Source organism: Liolophura sinensis, chromosome 1, assembly GCF_032854445.1.
Source record: "Liolophura sinensis isolate JHLJ2023 chromosome 1, CUHK_Ljap_v2, whole genome shotgun sequence".
In the NCBI taxonomy this organism is placed as follows: Eukaryota; Metazoa; Mollusca; class Polyplacophora; order Chitonida; family Chitonidae; genus Liolophura; species Liolophura sinensis.
In genome coordinates, this window is record NC_088295.1 from 49,672,749 (window position 1) to 49,692,885 (window position 20,137).

The window sequence follows — 20,137 nt, forward strand, 5'->3', positions numbered from 1 at the left end:
CACATGATGGAACACAATCAGATAAGTAACTAAAATGAATAAATCTTGACAGTTCACCAATACCGTAAATATTTTAGCACAGTGTTACATTCTAATGTGCTTTTCAGCTGTTGAAGAGAGTTTAGTGTATTCTTACCGCATGGCCTCTGTGAAGGATTCTTGAGGAATAAAACCCATACAAGTGGTTTCTCATGCGCTCAAACCACTAGGTTTGACGATAGATTTGTCTGGCATTTGTCATGATGTGTTCTCTTCTGCCACTGTAAAATGAGATGTTTTTGGTTATCCCCAATAAAATCAGTATATAAATAAATAAGATGATTCTTGTGGTAATGACCTGATTTCAGAGAGCAGAAACTGATAAAGTTGTGTCGTGTTATGGGGATTGAGGAGATGTATGATCCAGATCATACGTACGAGCTTACCACAGACAACGTCAAGAAAATGCTGGCCATATATATGAGGTTCAGGTAGGTTACCATGCAGTCATGCATGCAGAGTTGTATCAGTTTTCTCATGCTGATAATCAACATAGTGTTTTTGATTTGTTTTTTTTACAAGTCATTAAGCTGTTAAATTGAAATGTTGACAAAGATTGATTCATTACCTAATTACAGCAAGAATACGTTGATAAAGTATACTGCACTCAGCAAACACTAAGCAAAGTTGTATGAGATGGCATTATGGTGCAGGCTCAGGTGTTATTGGAGAAGCGCTATGTCATGATCCTGATTTTTGTACGGTTCAAAAGTTTTATCAGAAAATGAAAACCATGTAAGTAAATCACAGCTCCTATGATATATTGATTAAGACTGAAATTGTCCAGATTGTTGTTTAATACTATGCTGAAGCACTTTTCATTAAGACGACTTCAGTCAGTTTTATAAATGTTGACGGCATACCTGCTCTGATCTTTAGCAGGTAACTGACAAGGTTTAACTCATTTGACCTACAGATATGCACACCATATTGGTGGAAGACAAGTCATCTTCAGCTAACGTTAAGCTGTTCACACAGCTCTAGCTTCATTAACTGCTTATTGACATTAACCCCCATGAACAGTGAGAGTGGAGGAGTCTAAAAATTTCTTGTCCAAGGCCGAGTTTGAACCCTTTTCTGCAGTGTCCTTGGAAGTTAAAGACAAATGCCACTTCCCACTCCAGTTTTGTTGTCAAGCAATTTCTCAGAATTGAGTGTCCGACCTTGAAAATGCTGACCTAGCTGTTTGACCTCTGTGTTCTCACTGATTGATTTAGGTGTGGCATTCCAGTCATTGTGATGGAGAGACAGGATGTGGAAAAACCAGATTGGTCAAATTCCTCTGTTCTCTACAGAAACCACCTGAGCTTGAGACTGTCCCAAACATGGTCCTGATGAAGGTGAGTCGCAGTTATTATAAGGTATTTCATAAATTCCTCTCACAATTTACATGTACATAATCTTACATAAAAACTGGTGGAGCAATGCCCTTGAAGTGGCAGATCATCCAGCTTTTCCTTATTAGTAAATGATATAATTTAATTAAACACTACTTCTGGACGTCTCCAAAATTGTTACCTGGAAGAGCTTTCAGCTCTGATTTTATAGGAAAGTCCCAGCCTGAGGGCAGAAAGTTACAAAAATTGACATGGAGATGCTCAGAAGTTCTTTTTTTTTTATTATTAGCATGGTGGTGAGAAACCATCCACAGTTTGCTGAGAGACCTTCCTACATGTAATATTTCTTTGATGAAGTCTATTATTAAATTAGAACCTTCGAAGGTCTGTACTTTTTCTGTGGAGCTTTGATATGGCTGCAATACTGCTGAAGGCAGAATAATTCATTAATTCATTCTTTAGGGAGTTTACATCATAATTGTGGCATTTCTTAAGGAATTGTGTGACTTGACATTAAAAACCTTGACAAATACTCTATATCGCAAGGTCCATGGAGGTACAACTGAGGCAGACATCATCAGGAAGGTGAACCAAGCCGAGGAGAGGGCAAAAGAGAACTGTGAAAAGTATGGCTCAGGCATGTTTACTGTGCTGTTCTTTGATGAAGCAAACACAACAGAAGGCCATTGGTTTGATCAAAGAAATCATGTGTGATGGCTGCATGGATGGAGAGCCCTTACACCTGACCTCTAACCTCAAGATAGTGGCTGCCTGTAACCCGTATCGCAAGTACGTGTCTTCTCATGCACAGTGGTTATATTGTAAGGCTTTTTAAATTGTGCATGTTACCAAAGATGTATGTATGCAGGCTTCTATACTTTGTTCCATATTTTGCTGAAATTTTACCAGTGATCTGATTACTGTCATTATTAAACATTGCTAGAACATGGCAGTAACACTCCTAATGTAAAGTCATTCATTCGTTTATTTTTTTATCAAAACATTGACGTAAAATGGATACAGAGTGAAAATAATTGCTTTCAGCAGGTTTTAGGTAATTTGACCAAAAAAAAATTTATAATTTGATTGGATCTAAAAAATTGTGTCTTTGTTGCAGACATTCAGATGAGATGATAAGAAGACTGGAGCAGGCAGGCTTAGGCTACCATGTTGAAGCAGAGAAAACTGTGGACAGACTCGGTATGTGTGATTGGTGTCATGATGTACCCTGGTTAGCCGTTCATTCAAAGTGTGATGGTAGAGATAAGAAATTATGTTGCAAGTTTTAAGTCAAACTGTCTGCTATTCAAAAAAAGTATACATAATGTGGAAAATAATCTGTCAACTGGAAATGTGCATAACATCCAGTTTTACATGTACACGTACTGCATAGAATTTGCTGGTTCTCCTTGACAGGGTCTGTACCAATGAGGAGACTAGTATACAGAGTCCAGGCCTTACCTCAGAGCCTGTTGCCACTTGTCTGGGACTTTGGTCAGCTCGACACCATCGTGGAAAAGATGTACATACACCAGATGGTGCAGAATTGCGTAAGTAGTGAAGATCGGCTGGCACAGCATGGTGAACGTAGTGCAGAACTTTGTAAGTAGTGAATTTTACTACGGAACTGCGTAAACAGTTAATGTCAGATGGTGCAGCAATATTTAAGTAGTCAATGTCAGATGATGCAGCAATATTTTAGTCGTTAATGTCAGATGGTGCAGCAATATTTAAATAGTTAATACCAGATGGTGCAGCAATATTTAAGTACATAATATCAGATGGTGCAGCAATATTTAAGTTGTTAATGTCAGATGGTGCAGCAATATTTTAGTAGTTAATGTGAGATGGTGCAGCAATATTTAAGTAATTAATACCAGATGGTGCAGCAATATTTAAGTACATAATATCTGATGGTGCAGCAATATTTAAGTAGTTAATATCAGATGGTGCAGCAATATTTAAGTAGTTAATATCAGATGGTGCAGCAATATTTAAGTAGTTAATATCAGATGGTGCAGCAATATTTTAGTAGTAATATTACATGGTGCAGCAATATTTAAGTAGTTAATACCAGATGGTGCAACAATATTTAAGTAGTTAATACCAGATGGTGCAACAATATTTAAGTAGATAATATCAGATGGTTCAGCAATATTTAAGTAGTTAATTTCAGATGGTGCAGCAATATTTTAGTAGTTAATATCACATGGTGCAACAATATTTTAGTAGTTAATGTGAGATGGTGCAGCAATATTTAAGTACATAATATCAGATGGTGCAGCAATGCTTAAGTACCTAATATCAGATGGTGAAGAACTGTGTAACTGTTAGTAACAATATTATCAGAGAGTATACATATATGTCTGGTAAAATCCAGGTACAATAAACAAGATGGTGCACATAATAATTCTTCAAATTTTTAATTTTGTTTCGTTTCAGTTTAAGAAAGAGCTGTTTGAAGATGAAGACACCATCCAGTCTCGCCAGTTTCCAGAACAGGTGACCACAATCTTGGCAGAATCACAGGAATTCATGAGAGGGCTGAAGGTATGGGCATCATTTACATGCCACCTACATGTATATACAGTAATAGCTTTGAGGACATGCATGCAGCTTTAGGCCATCTGTATCAGAAGTGCTGTATAAGAGTTCAACTGAACATCAAGGGTACATGTAACTTTGGCTATTTTCATTTGTACTGGCTAAATTTTTAAGTATTTGTTGACTTGTTGACCCTGTGTTTCGTTCTTAGAATGAATGCAGCTTTGTAAGTCTGCGTGATGTGGAGCGTGCCCTGAAGGTGATGTGTTGGTTCTATGAACAAAGTCGAGTCACAGATTTGTTTGACACAATCCACATCAAGGTCAGAGGCGACATGTCAGATGAAGACACTTCTGAAACAGAACAAGAAGAGGACAGCATGCCACTGGTACTGTAGTCATTACCCAACCTTCCTTGTGTTGACCCATGACAAAGGATCGCTGAGAGACAGCTAGTTTTTGCTTGGTTATTAATTGTCATTAGAGAATATTAGAGTGAATAAACAGTGTATTGTCAGAGTAATAGCTGATTTTTGCCATGATTGTGGGCAGTCAGTTTCCCTTAAAACTTAAACGCTAACACTATTTGGCTATAAATATCACTGATTTGTTAAATTATCTTTTATCAAATAATTTATTTCTTTACCGAAAATTATGTCAATAATGTTACTTTAGTCCACCATTAAGCGGAACGATACCTTCAGTTTATTAGTCGTAAGTTTACATTCCGGAATTTAGCACATATTGTCAATGCTGCTGGTTCCTTTATATTTACAGACAGAAGTTAGTGATCTGGAGGACTTGGTCAGATCACTTGTGCTTGCAATTGGGACCTGTTACCATGCCTGTTTAAGCAATGAGTCAAGGGTTGATTACAGAAAACATATTGTTAGGTTCTTCCGAGAGCTTGCCTATTGTGGATTTGATGAGGAGACCCTACTGAAAGAGATCACCAGGTACACCCACACACACACACATGTAGGCCTACTTCAGTTTAATTTTCAACTCACAAGTAATCTGATCATTCCATGTTAGCTCGTGAATAGTATAAACAGTTTAAAACTGTGGCTGTCACTGGCGGACAGGGAATTGTTAGATCCTCCAGTTCTTTCTCTTGGCGTGGCCCTTGATGACAATATTTATTTATTTATTTGACTGGTGTTTTACATCGTACTCAAGAATATTTCATAATGCCATCCAGCATTATGGTGGGAGAAAACCAGACAGAGCTCGGCGGAAGCCGATGACCATCCACAGGTTGCTGGCAGACCTTCCCATGTACAGACAGAGAGGAAGCAGGACTTCAACTCACAGTGACCCCACTGGAGATAGGCTCCTGAGTCATTTTGCTGCGATAACGCGCTAACCAACTGAGCCACGGACAGTAAGCGGTCAAACCCTATTTGTGAGGATGTTGGCACAGTCCAGTAAAAGCTGCCAGGCAGGGTCAGGGATTTTTTTCAAGGGCGTTGGTTTCGTCTTGTGAAATTCACTGTTGTTCTATAAGGGCACAATTTTTGGAGTGTGTCCAAAGGCAACAATTATAAAATGGTCCTTATTGGTTGAGGTAATAAATGGTCTCTGCCAAAAATCCAGTTGTCCGAAACCATGCCCATATAATGTGCCTAATCCCACACATTAGGCTAGAGGGTTGTCAGGTACATGTACATGTATTGGTTGTGTATTGTGGGTTTCCCCCAGATTCCTCCAGCCATAGTCCTCCCAGTCCTACACATTAGGCTGGAGGGTTGTCAGGTATATGTATTGGTTGTGTGTTGTGGGTTTCCCCCAGATTCCTCCACCCATAATCCTCCCAGCCCCACACATTAGGCTAGAGGGTTGTCAGGTACATGTACATGTATTGGTTGTGTATTGTGGGTTTCCCCCAGATTCCTCCAGCCATAATCCTCCCAGTCCTACACATTAGGCTGGAGGGTTGTCAGGTACATGTATCTGGTTGTGCATTGTGGGTTTCCCCAGATTCCTCCACCCATAATCCTCCCAGCCCCACACATTAGGCTAGAGGGTTGTCAGGTACATGTACATGTATTGGTTGTGTATTGTGGGTTTCCCCCAGATTCTTCCAGCCATAGTCCTCCCAGTCCTACACATTAGGCTGGAGGGTTGTCAGGTATATGTATTGGTTGTGTGTTGTGGGTTTCCCCCAGATTCCTCCACCCATAATCCTCACATTACACATCCACTTGTCCAAAGTGCCCATACAATGTCCCACACGTTAGGCTGGAGGGTTGTCAGGTACATGCATCTGGTTGTGCATTGTGGGTTTCCCCAGATTCCTCCCCCCCCCCCCATAATCCTGACAACCAGTCTAACAATGAATGCGAATGATTTGGAATATACCATGCATTAATGTGATGGTTTTTAATTATCCTTTTGTAATCTTAGCTTTCATGATCAAGAAAATTGTCATGTCAGGCATTTTTTTCCTACTATAGGTAATTGGATTATTTAGAATATTTTGTTTGCCTAATTTTGTCTTGCAATATACCACAAAAGCAACCATGCTAAACCTTCTTATGTGTAAATGTTAAAAAACATTGTACTATATGTTACTGATGCAGCTGTCAAGATGCCTTTTTGGATGAGATGAAGATTGGAGACAACATAGCCAGGAACCAGGCCCTCAAAGAAAACGTTTTCATGATGGTGGTGGCTATTGAACTTCGTCTGCCATTGTTCCTGGTTGGCAAACCTGGCAGTTCCAAATCTCTGGCCAAGACCATAGTGGCAGATGCCATGCAAGGAAGTGCTGCTCATGGAGACCTGTTCAAGGAATTTAAACAAGTATGAGGAACTAGTTTGAATATTTAGTCCAATGTTGTTTTGGATGAACGAAATTTCTTTGTTCTTATTCTTGGTACCATTTTCTTGTTGTCTGTGAGATGGGGTTTTGTTTTGTGTAGATGTACATGTGTATTGAAATGAGATGTTTGTCACGTCCAGGTACAGATGGTGTCTTTCCAATGTAGCCCACTTTCCACTGCTGATGGGATACTGGGGACTTTTCGTCAGTGCTCTCAGTTCCAGAAAGACAAGAACTTGAAACAGTTCGTCTCAGCAGTTGTCCTCGATGAGATTGGGCTGGCGGAAGACTCTCCTAAGATGCCCTTGAAGGTAACAGGATTGTAAACTTTGCATACAAGTGGCTTCAGTTTTTCTAACCATGCTATCAGTCATGTGACAATGGTACATGTATACACTGCATGCATTTCTGTGTAGCTGGCCAGGCAATCAGCAATTGACCTAACCTCTTTGATGGATGCAAGCAAAAATATGCATATAATCTGATTGTGATTAGAATTGATGTGTACATCAATCAAACTGTTCATCAAAAGTAAACTTAAAAAAAAAGAACTCAAAAAGTAAATTTTGTCGTCTAAGGTAGCTGGGCTATACAGCAACCAGATGTCACTCTGTTTTAAAAGCAATAGTTTCCATTAAAAATAACCAGTGCCTGTTGAGCCAGTGGCCTCATCAGTGAATTGCTTTCAGACTCTCCATCCATTATTGGAGGATGGTTGTCAGGGCGATGAGGAACCTGAACCTCACAAAAAGGTGGCATTTATCGGGATATCTAACTGGGCGCTGGACCCTGCCAAGATGAACAGAGGTGTATTTGTCCAGCGAGAGGTGCCAGATGCTGAGGAACTGATGGAGAGTGCAAAGTAAGTTTGTGATTTATTTCATTTATTAGCTGTAAGAAGACAGAAAATAATTTGGATAATTAAATTTCACCTAGGAACATTGTTGTAGTGGCTGACATCAGTCTGTTTGTTCGACCAGACTTAAACCAGATGCACACATTTATGTATTGCGGAGAACCCTGTACAGTTTTGGTCACCTTAGCTTTTTCAAAGTCAATGGGGGTCATTTTAGTCATACTTTGTGACAAGCTGTATTTTAGAATCTGATTTGGGTCAATTGAATCGTCATACTGAGCATGCATGAAACTCAACTCATTCAAAATAATTTCCAGATGTTAACAAAGTATCATGGAGAGTTTTTTATTTTCTTTGATTGAATTGGAATAAGTTCTGTGACAGTGTTATTTATCTTTGATTGAAGTGGTATATGTTCAGTGAGTGTGCTGTCTTATCTCTGAATGAAGGTTATATGATCTGTGACTATTTTTATTTATGATTGAAGGGGTATATGCTCAACAGATAATCGCGTCAGCTCCAAGATCAAACCATTCGTCCCAGCCATGTCAGAAGCTTATCTTCACCTGTTTGAAGAAGCTACTCGACAGAGGAGAGAGTTCTTTGGTTTGAGAGACTTTTACAGGTATGTCATTCTTTTGTCATTTGGTAAATATGCTGGCAGCCCTGAGTCTACGGATTGTGCCAAGATTTAAAGAACATAAAATGTATCCTTTTGATGAAGTAAATTTGAGAAATGAACCATTACCTAACAAGTGATATACAAAGGTGAGATAACTATAAAGTAAAGGGGAGATAACTGTAGTGTACAGGATCGTGTGAACCCATGAATTTTGGAGTGTTCGGTTGAATTTTTACGTGGCACTGTTTTCTAGCTTGTTCGTGCCCAGGGTAACCAACCTCAGATATATGCCTCGGAAACTTGATCAGCATTCCATGAAATGTATTGAATGCATTTTCATTTATTTATTAACACCATGCTGTTTTAACACCATACTAAACCATTTTTCATATGTTCAAGTGAAGTCAGTTTTATGGAAAAGAGTGCTTTATGTAAAAAGTAAAGTGTTACTGACAAATTCTCCCATGTGGAACATACAAATACGTACATCATCTTTGAGAAAAACCAACAAACATTAGTATGCGCAAACAGCAACCGAGCTTCGTGGACTGCTTATAATTGTCACCAAGGCCCCATGAACTGTGACGTTGATACTGATGAGGATTATGTCACACCTGATGTTTTTTGGATGTTAATTTCCGGTGGTAATAGGTGCTTGTGTAATAGTATCTAACTGTGCGAAGTAACAGTGGTCAAGGGGGCCAGTAATGGGCCATCTCCCACTCACTTGGTTTGTGCTGTGCACATGTGTGTAAGGGGCTCCAGCCAGCAGACGGGAAAGTCAAGGGGGCCGATAAAGGCCCATCTCCCACTCACTTGGTTTGTGCTGTGCACATGTGTGTAAGGGGCTTCAGCCAGCAGACAGGCAAGTCAAGAGGGCCGGTGATGGGCCATCTCCCACTCACTTGGTTTGTGCTGTGTACATGTGTGTAAGGGGCTCCAACCAGCAGAGGGGCAGGTCAAGGGGGCCGATAATGGGCCGTCTCCCACTCACTTGGTTTGTGCTGTGCACATGTGTGTAAGGGCCTCCAGCCAGCAGACGGGCAAGTCAAGATGGCCAGTAATGCGTCGTCTCTCGCTTACTTGGTTTATGCTGTGCACATGTGTGTATGGGGTTCCAGCCAGCAGACAGGCAGGTCAAGGGGACCAATAATGGGCCATCTCCCACTCACTTGGTTTGTGCTATGTACATGTGTGTAGGGGGCTCCAACCAGCAGACGGGCAGGTCAAGAGGGCCAGTGATGGGTCATCTCCCGCTCACTTGGTTTGTGCTGTGTACATGTGTGTATGGGGCTCCAGCCAGCAGACGGGCAGGTCAAGAGGGCCAGTAATGGACCGTCTCCAACGCACTTGGTTTGTGCTGTGTACATGTGTGTAGGGGGCTCCAGCCAGCAGACGGGCAGGTCAAGAGGGCCAGTGATGGGTCATCTCCCACTCACTTGGTTTGTGCTGTGTACATGTGTGTAGGGGGTTCCAGCCAGCAGACAAGCAGGTCAAGGGGACCAATGATGGGCCATCTCCCACTCACTTGGTTTGTGCTATGTACATGTGTGTAGGGGGCTCCAACCAGCAGACGGGCAGGTCAAGAGGGCCAGTGATGGGTCGTCTCCCGCTCACTTGGTTTGTGCTGTGTACACGTGTGTATGGGGCTCCAGCCAGCAGACGGGCAGGTCAAGAGGGCCAGTAATGGACCGTCTCCAACTCACTTGGTTTGTGCTGTGTACATGTGTGTAGGGGGCTCCAACCAGCAGACGGGCAGGTCAAGAGGGCCAGTAATGGACCGTCTCCCACTCACTTGGTTTGTGCTGTGTACATGTGTGTAGGGGGCTTCAACCAGCTGACTGGCAGGTCAAGGGGGCCAGTAATGGGCCGTCTCCCACTACCCTGTTTATTTTTGCCAGGACAGCACTTTTTGTGTGCCTGAACATATTCAAGTTCACCTTTCGAACTGCATGTTTATTGATGTATTTTTTGATAGGACTCTGAAAGACATGCTTCCCATATATTGTTTTTCTTTGAAGGCATTGGGGAAGGACAGTTTCATTGTAAATTGACCTTGCTACCTAAATAAGTATTTATTGATAAATAAAGATATTATCATTAATATTATTAGACATGTACATTGTGTTTGTGTGAGGGAGAGTGTGTCACGTAAAGAAGGATAGGGTAAGTTTGTCAGATTCATAGTTCATGAGATTTTATTGTAAAGCAATATCAGGTAACTGCATGCACACATCAGTGACATGTAATAGTTCTGACCCATGGTTGAAACTGTTGGTACGGTTTCTGTCAGCATTCCAGAGTGGTTTACTGTGTTGCAGGTGTCATTCCAGAGTGTTTGTAAACCATTCACTGTGTTGCAGATGTCATCTGAAATGATGTGCTTCCTTTTCTTTTCTTTGTAAACTAGCCTCCTGAAGATGCTTTACGGATTTGTTAGGAAGTCAAAACGAAAACCGTCATGGTTCCAACTCCAACATGCCATCAAGAGAAACTTTGGGGGATTAGCTGGCATAGATCCAGTGGTGTCCTTCAGAGAAAAGCTGGCAGAACTGATTGATGTCCATGATAAGGTATGTCTTACTGACCATGATCATTATAAAAGAGCGAACATATTGCTGTATTTATTGAGTATTTACACCATTTATCTGGCATGCACCAGACTTTGTTTCCAGACAAAGTACATGTTACTTTGTACAAACAAGGATTTTTGTTCTGAGCATTAAAATAACCCTGCTGTAGTAGCTATGGTGTGAAAATTACCCCAACCCACCTCAAGAAATCAGACCAGAATACATACTTTACAATTCTTTAGCCAGGAGGAGCCTAACAACTGGTAGCATCAGTACATTTATAGCTCATTGGTAATTAGCCCATGTTGTTCAACCTGATCATTCATGGCTGGCTGCTCTTGCATAGATCAGACAGAACTACTTTGCTGGTTTTGAATATAATAGCAAGTATTAAGATAAAAGTTTGCATAAACATTTTCCCTGACATATACATATATCTACTACTATATATATATGTAGTTTCTGTTGGACATTTTGTGCGTGTTGGTAAACAGATGGCAAAACAAAACTAAAGAAAATTAAGGCTGGTATCCAACTCTGTTGCCGGGATCCTTGCCTGATGTCTATAAAGTTCATGATAATAGGGAAAAAAGTGAAGAAAGATTGGCAAGAACTATCTGGTTTTGAACCACAGGTAGCTAGATACAGTGGCATTTGAGCTTGTGTGAAGACCAGTGAAAAGAAAATAAACATTGCTCTCAGATAGTAGTGCTGGACTGCATGTATAGCTGTCACAGATTATAGTTCTGGGGATCTGCTGTGTATGCTCTGCATAATTTGTACGCAGAATGGTCACAAAAAAAGAGCAAAAAAGAAGAAATAACATGTAAAAGATGGAAAGGAATGTACTTGATTTACAGTGAGTGGAGTGTTGAAGACTAGCATAGAGATTTAGAGGCTTTGATCTTCTGCTGCTTGCTGAGAACAAAAGACAGAAACCACATCTTACAAAGTTGATGCCAGAAAACGAAAGACAGAAAGAAAACATTGTTGCAAATTTGATGCCCATTCCCATGGTGAACTGCAGAGACAAGTTTCGTGCGGTTTTGCATAAAGCTTGATGTTGAATTTTGGAGAAAAATGGAATGATTTCTGAAGAGTTTTGGGGCAATTACGTAAAAACCACAACTTGAATAGGAAAAATTATTTGAAATTCATAATCCTGAGGTCAGAGTATTCTCAGAAATGTTTTTGTGTGATACTGTTGTGCAGTTTTTTTTTCATTTGTACTATTTTAAGAGCTGTCCTGCTAGGATAGAGTACACACCTTTTTTAAAGCATGAACAAATGATATCAGATGACAATTTTTCTTTCCTGCATAGCCTGGTCGAAATGACCCAGACTGCTCAGCTGCTGGCCTGATCAAAGCTTGTCTCCTGGATGTCACCTCTGACAGGTAAATCTATAGAACTACATGTACATCAGATATTGGCCGCCTCAAAAGAGAGGGAGACCTGGAATCAAACCCGGGTCGGGCCAAATACCAAAGAATGGCACTAACTGCTGCCTCGATTGGCATCGTTGTTCGCACCTGTCTTCAAAAGTCCTGGAAATTATTTAGTGACCTGGAAAGTCCTGGAATATGCCTTAAATGTTGAGTCAAAAGCCAAAAGTCAAAATTCCTAAATTATTGTTAAAATTTTGGAGTGTCATCTCTGATGTAGAGGGTGAAAAAAAAGTAAAGAGAATAACTAAAGTAATGATAGTTGAAAAGAAATATACAGTTATACTACATATAGATGTTGGTTTTGTGGAAATAATAACTTTATAATGTCTCTCTCTACCCTGTAAGCTTTTTCTGCAGGTAGGCAGTTTATATTTATTTATGTATTTGATTGGTGTTTTACGCCGTCCTCAAGAATATTTCACTTGTATGACGCCGGCCAGCATTATGGCGGTAAGAATTTGGGCAGAGCCTGGGGGAATCCCACGGGCAGTTTATAGGAGTAAACAGAGATGTGTTGTGGTTCAGTACACATCATCATGTAAGTAGGAGCTCAAATACATAAGTGTGTCACAGTGATGTGGTGTACTTTGTAACTTCATGCTCATGGAGTAAGTACATACATATACCTATTTATTCTTAGTGTGATTGTTGTTTTTCCAGTGAAAGCAGATACCTGCTACTTCTGACGGAGAATTATGGAGCCCTGACCATTCTGCAGCAGCAGATACTGACCCAGACTTCTGCTGGCCGGGCACCCATCACCATTTTTGGCAGCAGCTTCCCCAAAGACCAGGAGTACACACAGGTACATGAAGTGTTACATAATCTGTTCTGCAGCAGCAGAAGCATGGATTGATTACATTCTGTACAAATGTCTGTCAGTTAAATATGAAGTCTTTGGCAGTGAGGTGTCAGGTTTGGTGTCAGCCCAATGGGTGTGGAATACATATGTGTAGAATTTTACCTGGGGCCAATTCCACAAGGCCATTTCTGACTTCAGCCAAAATTTAAAACCTCTTTACAGTGCTTTGTTTTCGGTACTGGAAGTTGAAATTTTGACACATTTGTCTTAAGACAACATTTATGAGTTGGTCAAACTTTAATTACTTGGTACTAAACAATCAGCTCTAAATTATATTTCAGATTTTGACTTAAGTCAAAAATGGCTTTGTAGAATCGGCTGCTGGTCAATTTCTCTTCTTTGTTTGATCCACGATCACGTTCACAATTAAGTATTACAAAGCCATTTTGGTCACAAACATTGCGATCACAATATTTAAATCTTTGAGTAAACTTTCAATCATCACAAACATACAAAGCATTATTAAATGTGGTCTAACCAGCTCTTGGGTAAAGATGGCAGTTTTGAATCCTGCAAGCGCTATATTGGGAGTCATGCTGTACTTTACATGCCTGACCACGAATTGTATGAAACAGTCTTTAGTATTGCAAACCAAAATCCCATTAAAACAAATCTGTGTTGGAGGTACACCCAGTAAAAGTATGTTATGTAAAAATAGTTATGAATTATGACTTTCTGATTGTAGCTGATTTCTCTGTTGTCGGACTGCTTTCAGATTTGTAGGAACATCAACAGAATCAAGATTTGTATGGAGACAGGCAACACTGTGATTCTGCTGAACCTGGAAAATCTGTATGAGAGTCTGTATGATGCCCTCAACCAGGTATGTTCGAGTCTGTATGATGCCCTCTTCAGGTATGTGTGAGTCTATATGATGCCCTCTACAGGTATGTGTGAGTCTGTATGATCCTTTAACCAGGTATGTGGGGATCTGTATGATGTCCTCAATCAGGTATGTGTGGGCCTGCATGATGACCACAAGCAGATGTGTGTTGGTCTGTATGATGACCTCATTCAGGAATGTGTGGGCCTGTATGATACCCTAAACCAGATATGTGTGGGCCTGTATGATGCCCTCAACCAGGTATGTGTGGGTCTGTATGATGTCCTCTGCCAAGTATGTGTGAGTCTGTATGTGCCCTCAACCAGATATGTGTAGGTCTGTATGATACCCTCCACCAGGTATGCATGGATTTGTATGTTGTCCTCAACCAGGTATGTGTGGGTCTGTATGATGTCCTCAACCAGGTATGTGTGAGTCTGTATGATGTCCTCTGCCAGGTATGTGTGAGTCTGTATGTGCCCTCAACCAGATATGTGTAGGTCTGTATGCTATCCTCCACCAGGTATGCATGGATTTGTATGTTGTCCTCAACCTGGTATGTGTGGGTCTGTATGTTGTCCTCAATCAGGTATGTGTGGGTCTGTATGATGTCCTCTGCCAGGTATGTGTGGGTCTGTATGATGTCCTCTGCCAGGTATGTGTGAGTCTGTATGATGTCCTCAACCAGGTATGTGTGAGTCTGTATGATGTCCTCTGCCAGGTATGTGTGAGTCTGTATGTTGTCCTCAACCAGGTATGTGTGAGTCTGTATGATGTCCTCTGCCAGGTATGTGTGGGTCTGTATGTTGTCCTCAATCAGGTATGTGTGGGTCTGTATGATGTCCTCTGCCAGGTATGTGTGAGTCTGTATGATGTCCTCTGCCAGGTATGTGTGAGTCTGTATGATGTCCTCTGCCAGGTATGTGTGAGTCTGTATGTTGTCCTCAACCAGGTATGTGTGAGTCTGTATGATGTCCTCTGCCAAGTATGTGTGAGTCTGTATGTTCCCTCAGCCAGGTATGTGTGGGTCTGTATGATGTCCTCAACCAGATATGTGCAGGTCTGTATGATGTCCTCTGCCAGGTATGTGTGGGTCTGTATGTTGTCCTCAATCAGGTATGTGTGGGTCTGTATGATGTCCTCTGCCAGGTATGTGTGGGTCTGTATGATGTCCTCTGCCAGGTATGTGTGAGTCTGTATGATGTCCTCTGCCAGGTATGTGCAGGTCTGTATGATGTCCTCCACCAGGTGTGCATGGATTTGTATGTTGTCCTCAACCAGATATATGTGGGTCTGTATGATGTCCTCTGCCAGGTATGTGTGAGTCTGTATGATCCTTTAACCAGGTAAGTGGGGATCTGTATGATGTCCTCTGCCAGGTATGTGGGGATCTGTATGTGCCCTCAACCAGATATGTGAGGGTTTGTATTTATGAGTGTATAATTTTGAGGAAACATGTAGTCTGTTGATACTGCCATACATGTATCTGTCGATTTCATTCATTTGTCTGTCACATTTATGATTTCTGACCTGTTATAAAATGAAATCGTCTGTAAAAATATTATGGTAGAAATGTGGCAATTAGTATACAAAACTGACTGAGGCCAGTGAAATTTTGGTTGGGTGAGTAGAATTAAACAGGCATCACTTGGCCTGAAAATACAGTATCTACTAGATGCTACATGTATATACATACGTGTACATTTACATGAAAATATATTGTAGAAAAGTTTGATACTCTTTTGCGGGGATTAACTGGAGAACCAGCTAATATGGAGGCAGACAAGAAGTTCTCAAAGGACACTGGTTCTATTGGCTGGTAACATTTTGTAGTTAATTTCAATCCACGGTCTCATGTCTTATGTCTGGCATAGCTTTTCATTGACTTTCCCTCCTTTCTTACTAAAAACCCCCTACAAAGCTCAAGAACAAATATTAAAGGATGTTCATTATTGTTTACTTGCAGTACTATGTGTACCTGGGAGGGGAGAGGTTTGTAGACCTGGGACTGGGAACACACAGAGTCAAGTGTCGTGTGCACAAGGACTTCAGGTGAGAATTGTGACATACTTTTTATTATTACATAACTGTAATTCTGTGTATTTAATCGCACATTGTTGACATGGCTGAGTGTGTAAATGTTAAACTTATGCAAGTTAGTCACACGGAGGACCCTGTGAATTCAAGTCCAGCCTATGCTGGCTTCCACACCAGTCGTAAGTGGGAAGATCAGGCACCAACCTGCAGATAGTTGTTAATTTTCTCTCACCATAACACTGGCTGCCCTTGTATTAATAAAAATATGACTGGGTACCGTGTAAAACACCAATCAAGTAAAAAGAAAAGATTGTGGCAGATGAGTGATCATTGTGAGAGGTCACCAGCTTGGATATGGAGATTACTACAGGAGATTTGTCAGGCACTGTGGCTGTGGTATAGTGGTTTACCCAAGGTTTTGTTTTGTTGCCCTCGCCCCAAAACATCACTGCTTTTAACCACATACCCAGTGAAAATTACTTAGTATCACATCAAACGACAACCAAATGACATAATGAAGTGTGGATAAGCAATTTAATTTCAGCTTGTATTCTTAATACCTGGCCTGGCCCCAATAGCACAGTTGGTAGAGCGTCTGCTTCGGGAGCGGTAGATCCAGGGTCAACCCTGAGTCAGGTCACAGATAAGACGTTAAAAGCAGAAGTTGTAACTTCCTCGCTTGGTGTTCAGCATGAAGGGGATAGTGCAACGACTGGTTGACCCGTATCAGTATAATGGCTTGGGCGAATTGGCTTACTTGCCTTCGTCTCAGTGAAGCAGCATTAGATAAAAGAGCGGTGGAAATCCGTCCTGCAACAAGGAGGCACGTTAGATGTACTCCAAGGATTCCTTCATCATCATAAGACTGAAAAATTGTTAAGTACGATGTTAACTCCCAAAGCAATCACTCACTAAATACATGGAAGTCATTTGAGTGTCCATTGTGGGTTAAACATGTACTACCATTGTCAGGATGTGCCATTTTATACATGGAGTATAACATATGACAGAAAATGTATCATTATGTATGTACATGTACATTCTTGTTCAGGCTTGTGGTTGTCGCTGAAAAACAAGTTGTGTACGAGAAATTCCCGATCCCTCTGATAAACCGAATGGAGAAGCATTTCCTGACTGTGGGGACGATCCTGAATAATCAGCAGTTGGCCTTAGCTAGACAACTGCAAAACTGGGCGGAGCACTTTGCCAGCTCACGTACCATCCACACACCAAGGTACAGACACCACTTTCATTATTCATGGTGATAGGCTTTCAGAGTGTGTAATACTACCTGTAAGAAAACAAGTGGATTACATGTCCCAGCTATTAGGAGAATTGTTTTTTGTTCTGTAAACAGGCTTTAAAATGCACATCATAGGCAAGATTAGGCATTATTAGATTTAGTTGTCCAATATAATGTTTCCAATCTCCAAATTAAGAAATTCTCTTTAAGCAAAACTAATATGGTTAATTATGTCAATCAACGGGCTGATTGACAAGAATATAAATGGAGTTAATTGATGAACATACGAATGTGTACACGTATATTATTTGATTTGAAAAGATTATCTCAAACTGCAAAATTCCCTGATGAAGCCAGCTGAAGTGTGACGTGGGATTGACAGGCACAGTTATGAGTGACAGTTGTTCGTTGTTCACTATTTACTTATGTAGTGAAACACAATTTCCATTTTAGAATGTAGGTTAAATTCTTATCTGTGATTTCATGGAATTTTTCAAAAGACAACTTGCTGCTGTATTGGCTTTTAAAAATGGTGAAAATTCAAACTTATCTCATTTCACACACCAGGGTGATTAATAGTTGCTGGAAAGCTTTTTGAAATTACACATGATTTACTGTATCCAGAAATGCTGGTGTCGCCAAGTTTAAATAATTATGGAAAGAATGTGAAAGAAAATAGGAAGGTTGACAACTTCAGTGTTTTGACATCATTATAAACATTACATTACATTACATTTTCAGATCATCAGTGAAGAAGGCTGTGCCTGGTGATGCTTTTGTTGGTTACCATGCAGACACAGCTGCCTCCGTCATTTTGCACGAGTGGACAAAGATATGCTCTGAGACAGAAAACGATGAAGTGGTCGATCTGGAGGAGCAGGTAGACTGTTGTATGAAATGGCAGGGATTTTCTTTTAGAGACTGAAAAAGGCTACTTTAAGAAGGTGATATTTGTCTTTGCATTGCTGTAGCAGTTTGCGATCCCTCACTACTGTTTCATATAAAAAGTAATCTGAAGGTATTATGCAGATGGATTTCCATTTTTCTGAAGAACATGGGCATGTTTTTTATCTTATGAGAGTTTTCCTGAAAACAACTACATTAGCCCTTGACCTTTTAAGGAGGTCTAGTGGTGGAATTGTACTCTCTCTGGCCTGACTGTTCAGCCTTATGCCATGCAGTGTTTGCAAAATTGCCATACTGACATCCCGGCGCAACCTGAAAATTTAACATGAGCTGCCTGGCGATCAATCAGAAATTCCAGCAGCAGAAACTAAAATTTTTACATTTTACCATCCTTTCCAGGCTTTATTCAAACCTTAACGATATAGTTTCCTTCCCATTAAATGCTTCAATGCACCAATTGATTCAAATCACAGATAATCACCGCCATGTTGTTTTTCCGAAAAACATAAGACATGAAAAGTACAAGGGCACATCCACAGCCATTCGCTCATCCTCGGCCATTTCTGTAATATATAACAGAAAATGTGTGAGCGCACAAATTAGAACCAGTCAGCAAACACGTGCATTTTACCGTGAACAAGCGTGGTAGACACTGACAGTTGTCAGTGCATCTCCAAAAATACTTCACTAGTGCTAAACCTAGCAAATCATGAGTGGCAACAAAGCGTCCCACCAAGCAGAAAACCAATTATAAAGGCATACATAAATGTGGTTTCCAGGAGTCTCAGAAAAAGGAAGTCACCTGACTGTATCATGAACATTAAAGTAACACAATGTTTTGCAGTGTTTGTTGTATTTTTTCAGACATGGCTGATGTCAGCAGTTCATTTTTCAGTGAAACTAATAATTATCTAAAAGACCCAATTCAGACTCACAACAACTCTGTGGGTTTTTTTTTTTTTTTTGCACAACAAACTCTTGAGAGATTTGAGACTTTTGCAAGCTCTGTCATTAAGGCTCATGTCACAAGAGAGGAGAGTTTTCTTTCTCATTAATGTGGACATTTTTCAGATGTTCACTGCATAGCCCTTGAGTTTCTGTGAGACAAAGCAGAGCAAACCTGGCCATGCACTTCAGGTTGTCGTAAATGGGATATTACCAGCTTTGTGGCCACATGAACAGACACTTAGACAATACTTGATTCAATTACTAGTGATACTACTGATTATCAAAACTTATTGTCATTATTCATGGTCATGTACCTGTTTCAGGTGTTAGAGTCTGCCAAACGAACCCTGTTGTGGTGTGCCAGTCCCGATGCTGTATGCAGACTGAAGGCATCCAAACTGCCATTAGAAGCAGATGATTGCACACAGATATATTTTCATGAACAGAAACATGAAAGTTTGCAAGAGTACCTAGCCTGGAAGATTGTCTGTGAAGGGGAGATATCAAGCCTGATTCAGGTGGGTGATGGGGAGATTGTCTGTGATGTGGAGGTATCCAGCCTGAGCAAGGTGGGTTGTGGGGAGATTGTCTGTGAGGGGAAGGTATCCAGCCTGAGCAAGGCAGGTTGTGGGGAGATAGTCTGAGTTGGAGGTATCCAGTCTGATTCAGGTGGGTGATGGGGAGATTTTCTGTGATGTGGAGGTATCCAGCCTGAGCAAGGTGGGAGGTGGGGAGATTGTCTGTGAGGGGAAAGTATCCAGTCTGATTCAGGTGGGTTGTGGGGAGATTGTCTGAGTGGGAGGTATCCAGTCTGACTCAGGTGGGTGGTGGGGAGATTGTCTTTGAGGGGAAGGTATCCAGCCTGAGCAAGGTGGGTTGTGGGGAGATTGTCTGTGAGGGGGAGATATCCAGTCTGATTCAGGTGGGTGATGGGAAGATTGTCTGTGAGGTTGAGGTATCCAGCCTGAGCAAGGTGGATTGTGGGGAGATTGTCTGATTGGAAGGTGTCCAGTCTGATTCAGGTGGACTGTGGGGAGATTGTCTGAGTTTGAGGTATCCAGTCTGATTCAGGTGGAC

At 41.0% G+C, this 20,137-nt stretch overlaps 1 protein-coding gene across 1 annotated transcript in view; it reads left to right on the plus strand.

Annotated features, from left to right (window-relative positions):
- Positions 1-20,137, plus strand: part of LOC135461787 (E3 ubiquitin-protein ligase rnf213-alpha-like) — a 110,145-nt gene that overhangs the window by 41,392 nt on the left and 48,616 nt on the right. The window contains 22 exon segments of the mRNA XM_064739022.1: positions 348-470; positions 1,257-1,276; positions 1,279-1,379; positions 1,923-2,057; positions 2,059-2,165; positions 2,494-2,576; positions 2,793-2,926; positions 3,819-3,926; positions 4,132-4,308; positions 4,697-4,875; positions 6,502-6,724; positions 6,884-7,054; positions 7,433-7,605; positions 8,087-8,224; positions 10,632-10,794; positions 12,117-12,190; positions 12,902-13,046; positions 13,819-13,926; positions 15,893-15,978; positions 17,015-17,197; positions 17,948-18,086; positions 19,384-19,578. Of these exon segments, the coding sequence (XP_064595092.1) occupies positions 348-470; positions 1,257-1,276; positions 1,279-1,379; positions 1,923-2,057; positions 2,059-2,165; positions 2,494-2,576; positions 2,793-2,926; positions 3,819-3,926; positions 4,132-4,308; positions 4,697-4,875; positions 6,502-6,724; positions 6,884-7,054; positions 7,433-7,605; positions 8,087-8,224; positions 10,632-10,794; positions 12,117-12,190; positions 12,902-13,046; positions 13,819-13,926; positions 15,893-15,978; positions 17,015-17,197; positions 17,948-18,086; positions 19,384-19,578 (2,965 nt within the window).